This window comes from Entamoeba invadens (assembly GCF_000330505.1).
Source record: "Entamoeba invadens IP1 unplaced genomic scaffold scaff_1105074726103, whole genome shotgun sequence".
In the NCBI taxonomy this organism is placed as follows: Eukaryota; Evosea; order Mastigamoebida; family Endamoebidae; genus Entamoeba; species Entamoeba invadens.
Window position 1 is genome coordinate 442240 of NW_004443767.1, and position 13547 is coordinate 455786.

General features: G+C 35.1%; 8 protein-coding genes across 8 annotated transcripts; 2 read left to right on the top strand and 6 right to left on the bottom strand.

Annotated features, from left to right (window-relative positions):
• Positions 1-988: 988 nt before the first annotated feature.
• EIN_251020 (malate dehydrogenase, putative) lies at positions 989-2098 on the bottom strand (the record flags this gene model as incomplete). Its single annotated transcript, XM_004261681.1, has 1 exon — positions 989-2098. One exon carries the CDS (start codon positions 2096-2098, stop codon positions 989-991), a length of 1110 nt encoding a protein of 369 aa, XP_004261729.1.
• Positions 2099-2694: 596 nt separating this feature from the next.
• Positions 2695-3546, bottom strand: EIN_251030 (hypothetical protein; the record flags this gene model as incomplete). The annotated part of the gene is made up of 1 exon (XM_004261682.1): positions 2695-3546. The coding sequence occupies one exon, from the start codon at positions 3544-3546 to the stop codon at positions 2695-2697; it is 852 nt and encodes a 283-aa protein (XP_004261730.1).
• A 131-nt stretch (positions 3547-3677) lies between these two features.
• Positions 3678-5337, top strand: EIN_251040 (hypothetical protein; the record flags this gene model as incomplete). The annotated part of the gene is made up of 2 exons (XM_004261683.1): positions 3678-4902; positions 4982-5337. The coding sequence occupies 2 exons, from the start codon at positions 3678-3680 to the stop codon at positions 5335-5337; spliced, it is 1581 nt and encodes a 526-aa protein (XP_004261731.1).
• Positions 5338-5488: 151 nt separating this feature from the next.
• EIN_251050 (hypothetical protein) lies at positions 5489-6019 on the bottom strand (the record flags this gene model as incomplete). Its single annotated transcript, XM_004261684.1, has 1 exon — positions 5489-6019. The coding sequence occupies one exon, from the start codon at positions 6017-6019 to the stop codon at positions 5489-5491; it is 531 nt and encodes a 176-aa protein (XP_004261732.1).
• An 85-nt stretch (positions 6020-6104) lies between these two features.
• EIN_251060 (hypothetical protein) lies at positions 6105-6967 on the bottom strand (the record flags this gene model as incomplete). The annotated part of the gene is made up of 3 exons (XM_004261685.1): positions 6105-6426; positions 6496-6562; positions 6655-6967. 3 exons carry the CDS (start codon positions 6965-6967, stop codon positions 6105-6107), a joined length of 702 nt encoding a protein of 233 aa, XP_004261733.1.
• Positions 6968-7361: 394 nt separating this feature from the next.
• On the top strand, positions 7362-7934 carry EIN_251070 (hypothetical protein; the record flags this gene model as incomplete). Its single annotated transcript, XM_004261686.1, has 1 exon — positions 7362-7934. The coding sequence occupies one exon, from the start codon at positions 7362-7364 to the stop codon at positions 7932-7934; it is 573 nt and encodes a 190-aa protein (XP_004261734.1).
• Positions 7935-8522: 588 nt separating this feature from the next.
• EIN_251080 (vacuolar amino acid transporter, putative) lies at positions 8523-9779 on the bottom strand (the record flags this gene model as incomplete). Its single annotated transcript, XM_004261687.1, has 1 exon — positions 8523-9779. One exon carries the CDS (start codon positions 9777-9779, stop codon positions 8523-8525), a length of 1257 nt encoding a protein of 418 aa, XP_004261735.1.
• Positions 9780-10347: 568 nt separating this feature from the next.
• EIN_251090 (hypothetical protein) lies at positions 10348-12423 on the bottom strand (the record flags this gene model as incomplete). The annotated part of the gene is made up of 1 exon (XM_004261688.1): positions 10348-12423. The coding sequence occupies one exon, from the start codon at positions 12421-12423 to the stop codon at positions 10348-10350; it is 2076 nt and encodes a 691-aa protein (XP_004261736.1).
• Positions 12424-13547: the final 1124 nt, after the last annotated feature.

A 13547-nucleotide genomic window follows, 5' to 3' on the forward strand; every position in this document is an offset into this window, starting at 1 on the left:
ACATGTATACCAGCTTCATTCCACGATGCAACAATTTTTAAAAATTTCAAAATGTGGTTGACTCAGCATAACGAATTTGTACTGGCTGACTCTGCGTATGGTTCAATTGAAAATGTATTTGGAATGTATAAATTCGACACAACTGATGATGAAATCACTCATGGTATAATAAAAATTCACAACAGCATAGTATCTTCTCTTAGAATTATAGTGGCAAAACATGTTTGGGAGATTAGTTAGTTTATTTAAAATAATGCGAGAACCTCATTGGTTGAGTATAAACAAATATAACAATTTGACTACAATTTGTCATTGTTTATGTAACTATCATGTTCTTGCGTATCCATTAAGAGATGTTCATTTTTATTTAATTAATGAATGTTATTCTCTCCCAGGAGTAATAAGGCAGTTACCTCCACGAGTCATACAAGAACAACAAAGAATTGCTGAATTAATTCAAAACAATGATTGGACATTTGACGGAATAATTGGCGTTCAAGTTTAGTATTTAAACGGGCGATTAGGATAATTTAATCTGGTTTATTAATTGTTAATTTAAATTAAACAATAACTATTATATAGTATAGTTGAATATAGTAAAACAATAGAATACATGTTTTTTTTTCAAAAGAAAAAAACAATAATAGTATATACATTGATAAAAGTTATTATATTATATAGTTTCAAAAATAAGACACTACATAAAAACTGAGAAACTTCAAAGGTTGTGGGTAATTTTAAATAATTAATTCTTATTCAAATTTTACTTTTGTTTATGAAATTATTTCATTTTCATATTGTGACCCATAAATGGAAAGCGACCAATTCATTCGTGTAATAGTAAAATAAAGTTTATCCAACTCTAATTTGAAAATGGTTTAAAAATTATTAATAAACTATAAAAAATAATATTAATTATTTAATAATTAAATTATAAAGAAACTATTTTATAGTTACTATTTTTTTAAACAGAAAAAGAAAAAATGAATTAATTGTCCCATGGGAATTTAGTGTCGAGCTTGCAATCCTTTCTAAGGGTTTCCATCTCTGATCTAGTTACGTCTGGGATGAATACACCCTTCTCCTTTCTGTCGAGCATGGTGTAGTATTCCTTCTCTCCTGGGGTCCAGATTCTTTCAGCGCCTGGGGCTTTAGCAGCAGCTCTGAGTTCTCTGCAGATGTCTCCGACTTGCTTTTCGAATTCCTTGAGTGGTCTGAAGCATTCAATGTTGATAGCCATGAAATATTGTCCAAGTTCAATTGGGACCTTCTTTCCGTCCTTCAATCCGGAGCATCCTGACAAGAAGTTGGCACCAGACAAGCATGATGACAAGATTTCAACCAAAGCAGCATATCCGTATCCCTTGTGGCCTCCCATCTCTTCACCATATCCACCAAGTGGATAGCAAGCAGCAGTTCCCTTTTGGAAAGCTTCAAGCATTGGTTGAGCTTCAGTCAAGACCTTTCCTGATCTGTCACAGACCCATCCCGGTTGGCATTTCTTTCCTTCTCTGGCATACATTTCAATCTTTCCTCTCTGGACAATAGAAGTAGCACAATCAAGGCAGTATGGGAATGGCTCATCTGATGGGAATGAAAAGACAAGTGGGTTGGTTCCGAGTTTTGGTTCGACGGACCAGCATGGGCAGACGGATGGTCTCGCGTTGCAGCCAGAGAATCCAATCATACCTTGTTGTGAGGCCATTTGTGGATAATACCCAGCAATACCATAGTGAGTACCATTCTTAATAACTACCATTCCAAGTCCGTGTTTCTTGGCTTTGTCAATAGCCAATTGCATTGCTTGCATAGCAACAGAGTGTCCCATACCATTGTGTCCATCAACTACAGCAGTCGTATCAGTTTCTCTAATAACATCAAATCCAGTCTTGGTGTACAATTGACCAGCATCAATTCTGTCGACGTAAACGGTTTTGAGTCTCTGGATACCATGGGTGTCCATACCTTGCTTATCGGCTTGAATAAGAACCTTGGCACATCTAGCAGCAACGGCTTCTTCACAGCCCTTGGCAATCAAAACGTCTTTCATGAACTTCTCGAGCTCTTCGAAGTGAATTCTGTACTTGGCGTCTGACATCTGGATGTGATGAGTTACCCTGAAAATAATTTATAGATTGCGACACGTGGTACTATTTTATATAAATACTTGCTCCGAATCTTGGAAAGTAAGTTCAAGAGAAGTTACATTGAAAATGGGACGTGGCGTTCTTTAAATAACAATTTCAATAAAAGGTCGACGATTTGAAAATGGAACTCATATTTTTCAAAAATGCACTACGAACTTTTTTTGAATTATTGTGAGAAAAGGCGGTTAAAAATGCCAATGATCTTTAATTAATTTGAGTTGTCGACTTACGAATTTGAAAAGGTAGATTATTGTGTAAATCAATAGGTATTTTACAACACAAAAAAAAAACAGTAAACGAAATTTGCTTTTTACAAGCAAAATCCAAATCATGGGTTTACCACCAATTATTGATCTGAAATATATAATCAATATTTTGGTATTGTAGACTTATAATTTAACTATCATTCTAAGTAAAATACACCAATCTATTATTCTTTTCAATAAGATATTCTTTTAAATGAAAGTTTTTTGAATTGAAATGACGAAAAATATTATTGATTGATATAATTACATTTATTATAAAAAAGAATAAATGAATTTAATAATTAATCGGTGTCAATACCATAAAATATATCAGAGAAGTCTAAGTTTTTCAAGTTGTCATGATTGATGAAGAAAAGCCCAACACCATTATCACACCACTCCATTTTATTGGTATCGTTCCCATCGGGATATTTTTCTTCATTTTCAGAATACTCTTCAGATGCCAATTGTAATAAAAGAGTATCTTTATTGCCAATATCATCACGGAAGCTCTCTTCCATTTGGATGTAATGAGGACATCCTCCGTAATTAGAAACTGCCTTGAAGAATGCTTGTGTTGTGTCAATTTGAAATTCTATAGCTGATGTACTCGCAGAATATTTGATTGCAAGCTTTTTAACAATATTTTCTCGTTCGTTTAATGGAATTGCAACTGTCTCGCCGAGTTTGCCATGAACTCTAAATACACCAAAATACGGAACTTCTTTGTTTTTGTTTTCCATTGCGATCTTTGCATCATCTGGAAGTGGTTGGTGATTTGCAATAGAAACTTCTTTAGTGTAAAGAACCTTAAACCTTGAAGTGTCGTACTGGTCTTCGGGATCAACAAAAAATTGGAGCATTCCACTTGTTGGAAAATTAACGAGTTTTGGCATTTCAGAGAAATTGATCTGACATAACAACACAAGTGGATGTCCATCTATGTAAGGATAAACCGATCCTTTTGGGTAATAAGGTATACCACCAACGCAACTGTTAATTGGTGTAATTGTGTTGTCTACTTTTAAATCAAGAACAATACACTCTTTTTTGTACTTCTCGAATAACTCTCCCATGATACTTTTAGTAACTTCGTCGGTCAGAATTGTGTTTTCGAATGTATCACATTTATCAGTGACAATAATTGTGTTCATTCTTCTAAACTAATTATAAGTGTTTTTTTAGTAATAAATAAATAACATTTGTTGTTTGACTGATTAACTATGGTATAATAAAACTATAATTATTTGGAACCGTGAAACTTAAAAAATGGACAATAATCAATATGTACCTACGATTTCATATTCTGATTTTTGTAGTGGTTGTGAGAGCGTTGATAATAAACACGCCGTGTGTACCACAGATGTATGTGATTGATGAAGATGTGATGTTTGAGCATGAAGCGATGGGTGAATTTGCGGATGTAGTGAGCCTTCACAAGTGTTATGAAGAGATGGGTGAGTTGAGGAAGAATGTTTATGGTGTTCGTGTCAAAGCGGAGTGTTATGTGTACTCGACACAGATGCACATCCACACGGAGAGGCGGAACATCTCGCGATGTGGGCATTGCATGTCACTTGTTGGTCCATCGTTGATAGCGACGCAGTGTATGATAGCGGGGTATTACACTGTAGACGAGCAGTATGCGACTGCGATGAATGCGGAGGGGCGGTTGTCGTACATTGTATTTCTTAACAAGGAAAGTGTCAAGCGGATGTCATCAGGAACGGCATTCAAAGCAACGGAAGCAACAGCGTCGTACACGTCGTGCAATTACGCGACATTTCCCGTGTTGACAGTGCTTGCCACAAACTCAACACACACCAAATTAGTTGTGTACAACACAAATGAGCGTGTTGTGTCGATCAGCAACGGGACTGTATCATCGGACATTGATGGTGATGGCTATTTCACGCTGCAAACAGCAGAAAACAGAACGATAGAGAAGGTGTGTGTGACTTCATTTGAAGGGCAGCGCACCTGCTTCAGTGCAGTCACAACAACACCGAGAAACACGTACGTTGCGTTGTCTCGATACACCCCACCACTTGAAAACAAGACGTGCGAATTTCTGCCACAACTGATTGCTTTCTCAACAACAACAAACTACTCCTTTGTGTCAGCACCTTTCAGATACAAAATAGCCGCATTGCATCTCACCCCACCTATCAATTCAAATTTCTATGTGGACTACACAGACGCGGAAATAAAGAACTTGAAGTACGCACAACTAACACTCAACACCACACACAGTGGTGTGTCTTTTGTGTATCCAACACTCTTCCAATTCACTCGCCATTTCAAACAATTTGTGTTTGTTGCTAATTGCTCGCAAAAATGCATTCTCAAAAATGTCCGCCTTGCCTCAGCTTTCGACAACACAACAAATTCAACATATTTTGTTCACGAAGTCAGCTACAGACTCAAATTCAACACCGAAACAACAGAAAGTGGGGGTCTTTTTGTCATCACTGCAAAAGTCTCTCTCAACCAATCAGAAAAAGGTTATTGTTTGTTTATTATTAATTATTATTAATTATTATTATTAATATAATAATTATTGTAATTAATGAAAAGAATAAGAAGTAGACAATGGAATAGCATTTGATTTTGATGTTCCAAGTGAAACGGTGATGAAGATAACAACAGCAGTCTCACGTGCACGTGATGCGACAAAGATGGTATCGTGCACGACGGAATCGTTTGATTGTAAAGGTCGTGGGTGTACTGTTGGCAATTCGACACTCAGAGACAGTGCAACAACATACACAAATTACTTCAACTTCACTGCAGGGTGTGAACAATACTGTGGTTCATGTGGAGTTGGGTATTCATGTTCCAAGACTGGTCATTGTATTCGCACTCCAACACAGAACACTCGCAACCCAAACACGTCATATCCTCTCGCACTTTCATTGTGTTTCGCGCTCGTTCTTTTTCTCTAACTTGTATTTTGGTATTTTATGCACACAAAAAAAAGATTATTTAAACTCTAAGTTATTTTGAGAATTGTTTGTATAACAAAATGTGAACAAATTAACTATAAAGTCCTATTAAAAATAGGTAGAAACAAAACTGGACTTTACTTAATATCTATCAAGCTTCTTCATTCTGTTTTCCGTGCAACGCTTGTTTCGCCATTTGTTCCTCCTTTTGTTGTTCGAGTTGTTCTTCTTTTGCTTGTTGTGGGTTGATTTGTTGGAGGTTATTGAATATTTTGATATAACGGGCGACGTCTGAGTTATACTCTGGTGCGAATTTATAGAAGAGTCCAGTGTTTCTTAAAAGTTGTCCCTGTAAAGCAGGAGTTAATGGTCTTAGTGCTCTTACAACTTCTTTAAGAATTTGGTTCTTTTTAGCAGGTAATTCCTTGTACTTTGACATTAACTGTTGTGTCATCTCTCGTATTTTTTGTCGCGCTTGTGCATCGCGGACCAGTTGAAGGTCCGACTTTTCGTTGTCGTACTGAACCATATAAGCTCTCCCCTCTTCCTCCAACGCCGTGTATTGTTGGTTATATTCCGCTATTTTCGCTTTGACTTCCTCAAAAAGCTTTTTGCAAACGGTTCCGCGACACTCCGGAAATTGTCCAACAACCAGCACACTCAAAAATAACACTAAAATCATCATTCACCAAATAATATAGAATTTTCAAGTTCTATTGTTTTCTTTGCATTATAAGAAATAAATAACAAAAAAAAGAATGAAAATGTTATACAGTTACATGGGGTGTTTCTTTTGGACGTGGCGTTTGGGGGTTTTTAGTGCGAGGAAGTTGATACTCTGTTGGTTCCATATAAGCGCTTACTGTTTTGTGGACATTGCTAATAAATATCTTATCATAGTTCTCTATGAAAAAGACTATTGTTTTGACAGCATAATTGTCCTTATTCATTAATTCTTGAAGCGACAAAGAAAACATCGCTGGCGCAAAAACTGTCGCCAAGTTAGACACATCCATTAAGTTTTGTCTTGAATATTGTGAAACAAGTCTTAGATGGAAAATCACATGTTTTAAAGTCAAGTAATTAGTTCTAGTGTTTATTATTAATTCAGTTCTTGTTATTTAAATAACATTTATAATAACATTTATAATAACAAACAGTTTGAGAAAAGAGACTGCATTAATCATATTCATTAATATAATATCATTGTAAGATTTATCGATTTCTAATAATTACTTATTAGTTATAATATATCAATATATATATATATTCATTGATATTTTATTCAAATATAAAATAAATTATATACAGACAAACGAATTGTTGCATCAAACATATCTCTTTCATCATCTGATATTAACTTATTTGGAATGAGCTTTAAATAATTTTTCAAAAGAGATGCCACCACATCGACATTAAGTTGTGACAAATCGACTGTTTCTCCTCTTTCATAAAAATCTGTGACTTGTTTTATCACAGCATAGTTACCAGGTACTCTAAAAATACCTTCTCTTAGTATAAAAGACCAGTCGTGGCTTAAAACGTCTAACATGTCGTATATAGGATAAGGGATCCCATTAATGGTAGGAACACTTTTCAAGTTGACTCCGATCATACATTGCCTTTTCATGAGTAAACTGGATATTTTAAAGTTTGTAAATTGCTTTTCAGTCACAACTGATTCGAACAATATTTTGGGTTTCATTATCGAAAAATGTTTTGTATAACATTTCATTTATAATTGTTTTTTGATTGTATCAACCAAAAATTTTTTTATGTTATTTTAATAATTTATTAATTAATATTATTACTATTTTATAATTTGTTTTATTATTAGTAAAAACCATTTATTCATTAATGTGAAATAATTAAAAAATAGAAAATTTATTATAAAAATGTAGTTAATCAAAAAAAATGTCAGTGATGGAATGGTGGGATATTAAAGGGGCAAAAATAATGAAATTTGAAAAAAAGTGGCAACTGAGAACTTCGAAGTCAACCCCTTCACTCCCAGAACTGAAGCAATGCCCTTAATAATTTTTTTATCACTCATGTTATTTTCCGTCCCCGGACAAACAGTGAACAAGACAAACGAGATACAATGTTCGACGTGCCAGACAGAGCTTAAAAAGTGCTTGGCCGACAGCTCGACCCCAGGCCAGTTTGTGGGCGGAAAGTCGATACACAAAACGTGCCAGTGCTGTGACTTATACAAAAAATGCATTACTGGCATTGAGTGCGATTTGTCTCCATCCATATGCTACAACACATCGTGTTCCCAAATCGATTTTGTGGGTTGGATTGCCATTTGTGTTGCAATTGTTGTCATTCTGTTTGTCATCCTTGCAATTTACTTGTTTTACAGATTCAGACCAAAAAAGGTGGAAGAACCGTTGAAAAGCACAGAAATGTCACCAGCGTCGTCGGTTTCGCAACAAAGTGCGCAACAAATTAAACACAAAGAGGTGAAAGACATTCAAGTTAACTACCAACGACTTGCAAAAGTACTTTCGTCATCAACAACTTCAACAAGCGAAAGCGAAGAAGAACCTGCGCAATCCCAGCCAAAACTTACAGAAGTCAAAGTTGCGAAGTGATCGCTATACACCCACGAGAGAGCATCATATCTTGGAGACCTTTTCTGAATCAAAACTCTGACACAAAAGCTATTTTGTGAACTGATTCATTCTTTATAATTCGTTTGACTTGGATATCTTAGTCATTTAATGACTGTTTTAATGGTTTTTGACTCTATTTGTTTCTTTGTATATAACAATCTAAAAGTTGAATTTTGTTGAAAAAACGGAAGTATAATCGTTTCTGTTTTTTAAATGCTTTTTGTGATGTTCATTTTTCTTGTTTCGCCACAGAAATGAAAAATACATTAAAAGTGATACTAGTAATAATAGAATTTTAGTAGTATTTTCTAATTATTTGATTAATCCCAATACAAAAAATGATATCAAATCGACTTAATTAAGTTAAATCAAGTTCAAATAACGATATTATATATAATTCAATAAAAATTATATTTAACTGTTGATAAAAACACACTCAATCCTATTTATTGAAAGTTTCTATAAAATTACAAATAACTAAACTATTAAGTTGTTAATTTGATGTTTTAAGCCAACAACAACAATAACTGTATTAATTAAAAACTGTAAATGTCTTGGCAACGTATGTTAGTCGAAGGCATTGAACTGATTGGCTATAGTAATCCCAAGACCAATTCCACCCATAATAATTCCAATAATGAAAATTCCTAAAGATATCCACTTTAATGGTCCTTTAGCGACTTTGAAAGCAAAGACGGAGGGGAAGATGTAAACAACAAGTGACCCGAAGATGGATCCATTGTAAGCCAACACGGTTGAAATCTGCTCGACAGCGGCAGCCAAGAACATACAAACAGAAATCAAAATGAGTGAGAGGGAGACTCTTCTGACTTGTGAATCTTCCCATCCAGCAAAGACCAACTTGTCGAAGATATCTCTTTGTGCGTGGTGGACCAATGGGAATGACAGTGACATGACCAAACAGAACGAAATGCAGGCGATAAACATTGGGATATCACTAGTAGGGTAATCGACCAAAATGTTTCCCGTCAAATTTGGATTCAAAGAGAAGTACCCAAACAACCCGATGAGTAAGTAAACCAAAAAGCTTACAAAAGTTGAGACCAATACTATCAAGTTCATCTTCTTGATACTTCGCCCTTTCAATTCAGAATAAAATCGCAAGACGTTATAATGTGCAGTGAACGCACACGTCATATATGGAAATCCTCTCAAAAACTGTATATCTGCATTGAACCATACTGGGGGGTTGTTTTCAAAGTTGTCAAAATAAGTTGTGAAGGTCTCTATAATAGTAGTGATGGTCGTGTAAATCACACACACCAAACAGAGCAAAGATGCGTACTTCAAAGCACTCAAATTCTTGAACATAGACAAGGGGTACACTACACAAAACCCAATGATCATGATATCAAAGTGTCGATCGACTAATATCGTGCGTGGCGCAAACGTAGAGAAGATATGTGGCATAAACCCGCCCAAGAAAATGGGGTAAGCAATACATGTCCCAGTCGTATAACAAAAAATAGAGATCTGGACTAAATAGGACAACCACTTCCCACCAATCTTCTCGGAGATTTCTTTATATGTCCACATGTGCGTTTTCACACAGACATATGTCAGCAAATACATCGCAAATGCAGACAAAAACCACGCTACTAATAACAAGACAGGGCCACCTACATACCCAGAAAATTGGAAAGCCAATGGAATCGCTAAAGTGCCACTGCCGATGATGGTGTTCGCTAAATTAAACATCGTCCCAAATATCCCATTCGATCCAGTCGGGTCATCTTTATACTCAACTTCGTCTTGTGGCAACGTGTCATTCAACAACCCTTTTTGTTGTCCCTCCTCAGTCATCTCCAACTTTGTGGTTCACAGTTCCCTTTTTGTCGAAGGTAAGAGGAAGCCTGATAACCTTCTGCCAGAAACGCCTCGCCTTCCAATTATTCTTGGCCTTCTGCAAATCCTCTATTTAAAGTTCTAGTTCTTTTATTAATTCTTTTCTTATTGTTGATTACTATTTCGTGGGCCGTTTCATTTTTGGGCCCTCTCGTTTACTATCTAACTACTATACTTATAGTATATTTTCTAGTTCCCACTTTTATCGGACACGTCACACACTATTGCATTTCAATTGTTGTGTGTCTTTTTCACAATGGTATATTTAGGTTTGGTCATTTTACTATACTTTATTAAATACATAACTAGTAATAAACTATTTCTGATAGTATCAGCAGAATCTTTTGTGTGGTTCGTTAATGATTTTTGGAATCTATTTAATTGATTAATAGAATTATATATTACTATTAGTGATAGTCAAGGGTTAAATAGAGTCTCAAAAGCTGATGGCCAAAAGTGTGATCAATCTTTTGGATATGCAATTTGCAACAGGAACTCAATTTGAATCAATAAAACAATATACAAATTACATCATAAATAACGGTTGAACCCTTCTGAATGCCGTGGTCCACAACTTCTTTTGCTCCATATTGAAACAAACACAAACCATCGAATTCATAGTGAACGAATATCCTTTGTCGCTACAGATTTTCAAGGTCTTCACACTGCAAGTATACTCAACTTTACAGTAGTACTTCTCCAATAACTCCGGTTCTTCTCCATACGGCGCATTTTCAAATTTGAGTAATGTACTCTTCTCACAACGGTACTTCTCCGTCACATCAATTTTGGCGATGACAAGGATGTCGTTGAACAAGAAACACTCAACCCAGTCTTTCCCACGAAACTCGCGCGATGTGATTTTGAGTCCTCCGAAGAAGACTACCTCTCGGTTGTCTGCTTTCAAATCCATACCAGTGAGGTGATTCAATTTCTTCAGTGATTTACACCCACTTACACTTATTACCTTTATATAATTTGAAGCCGCCTTGATCACACTCTGCGGAGGGTGTTGCATTGACAGGAGCAGTCGCATGATGACAAACCCAATTCGACCAATATGTTTCATTGGCTCTTCCAGTATCTCCTCAAAATCCTTAACTTTGATTCCTTTGTTCTCAACTTCCTTCTTGTTATATTCAATGGCTTCAACAACCTCCTTTTTCATCGACAAGTCGAGGAGCTCGCGCATCCCTTGCATCTTCTCTGCGTAAAACTCGTAACACAAAAACTCTTTCCCGTACCACCCAATACACTCAACAACATCTTCGACGTTTTTGCGCTTCGTGAAAATTCGCATCACACGTCGCTCCAATACTATGAGCGGAGGGACGTTCTTGTCCAACGATTTCATCGCAGAAATGGCTAATGGGCCACAGCTCCTATAATCACAAAAAGGCCTCAACGCGTTCAGATAGATGCGCATTAATATCGTCATATCCTGGAAGTACTCCTCTTGTTTCTCCACAAATCGGTCAATCCAATTGTGTTGTAATGCCTCCGACAAACTTCCTATCGACACCGCTTCACACCTCGAATTGACTTCAAACCGTAGTCCACCACCTTCGCTCTTAATCATTTGTAACTTCCCTCTCAAGTACCTTTCCACTAAGTCCTCACTCCGCACATCGCGACCATTGACTTGGATCTCAAAGCGCTTCACCTTTCTTTGAATTCTCGTTTCAATGAGTTTCCACTCGGTGTCAGAACTCTCTGTATCTCGCGGTGAGCCATGTAAATACACTTTTTGTGGTGTTTTTGATAACGTTGGTTTGAATATTTTCTTCCTCTCTCGTAACGCGATTTCGCCGCGAGCAACCAACTCGGAGTCGAAGGAGAAAGTGATTGACTCGGAGCTTTTACTCTTTATGGAGTTCTTCGAAGGCATTTTTGGTCTTGAAGTTGTCTGGAAAGCCGAAGGTGTCAACGAATGTGTAAGAGAAGAGAAGACTAATAACTCGTTGTTGTCGGACTCAGTAGTGTCATTCTTAGGATTGACAAACGATCGACTGAACTGATCTGCTGATATTGAAACTGGAATTAAATTTTTGACTTCATTCATTTGTTTCTCAAATACAGTGCTTTTCGGGGTCACCTTCACAGAGCTTTCGACGCTCTTTAACACACCAATTTTCTTAGTAATTTTCAATGTTAATTCTGGTTGTACTTGACTTGGCGTTTCTCTATTATCTTTGGGTTGAATATGTTGAGCAGATAGAACTACCCTTTCTTCGTCTTGTTTTCCTAAGGAGTGTGACTTAATACGTGACCGTTGAATAGAAAAACTGCCAGAAAGCATTGGAGTCTCTGGTGGACTATATTCATTCTTGTCATCAACTAAACTGTTCCGACGTTTCTGCTTCGGTTGAGGTTCCGTGTTGACTGAGTTATAGTCTTCGGAGTATGAAAGCCACTCATTATGAAGTGCAGTTAAGACTTTTCGAGTGAGGTATTCGTTGTACTCGTTAGTCATACATAGAACTTCTTTCCAAAAAAAGTACTCAGTGTTGTCCGGTTTGTTTATAGCGCGAGGAATTGTTGTTGTCTTCCATAACATAAAAACATCGAGCAGAGTCAAATCGGGCTCGTTGAACAATTCCATCTACCACACGTAATGCTCTTTTAAGTTTTTTTTTCAAAAAAAAGGAAAGCAATTCATTGGAATGGAGATGTTCTATTTCAATGCAGTACTTTTTATTATAAATATATGTTAGTTTGGTCTTTTTTCAAAATGTTAATACTATTTCATTGTATTATTTAACTCGTTTATTTTTCCTATTACTAAACTTATTTTTTAGTTTAATGATTTCTAAATAACTAAAGCTAATAATAACTACAAAATTAATTAAAAGACTAATAATAATCAAACCTGCTTTATTTAGACTTTTTTAATGAAATAATAATAAAATAATAATAAAAAGCATTTAAAAAACTTTTAAATTATAGTCTCATGTGTATATAAATGATATTAAAAAGTATATAATATTTAATATTTATTTCTGATATGTGTTAACCCAAAACATAGATAAAAGTTTAATTATCTTCAAGATAAATCATTGTGATTGTTGTTGTTGGTAATTAAAAAATAATAAAATGTTATAGAAATAGTATATCAGTTCTATTAGTTAAAATTAATTTGATTTTACTATGAATTTAGAGAATAAATGTTGTTGCCAGAGGTTTCCAAAATCACAATCCTAATTACCCACGTCACCATTTAATAACCAAAATGTTCATTTTCTCTTATAAATTCGTACGTTATAATACCACATTTTCGGCAATAATTATTTTGGAAGCGCCTGGTTGTTGTTCGATTATGTTTTGGATGAGTAATTCAGATAATAATATAATAATTAGAATAATCATAATATAATAATATTATTTTTTTCAAACAAAGTTCCAAAATTATAATATTTTGTTAATGTTATTAATAATTTTTTTAATCTATTCACACAATAATTAAAATAACCACTGTGTTTAGTTTTATGTGGTCAAAAAAATTTCAATGTCGTTTTGTGAATGTTAAAACCCATCACAATGGTTCATTGACTGGGAAAGATTTTCTTGAAAATAAACAATCACACCAATCACTAACTTTAATTTTCAACTAATAACTATATATATAATATAAATATTATATTTAATAGTACATTATCTTTTCATCAATGAAATCATCTTATTTTGATAATATTATGATATCAAATACTATTAACCAATTATGAGGGC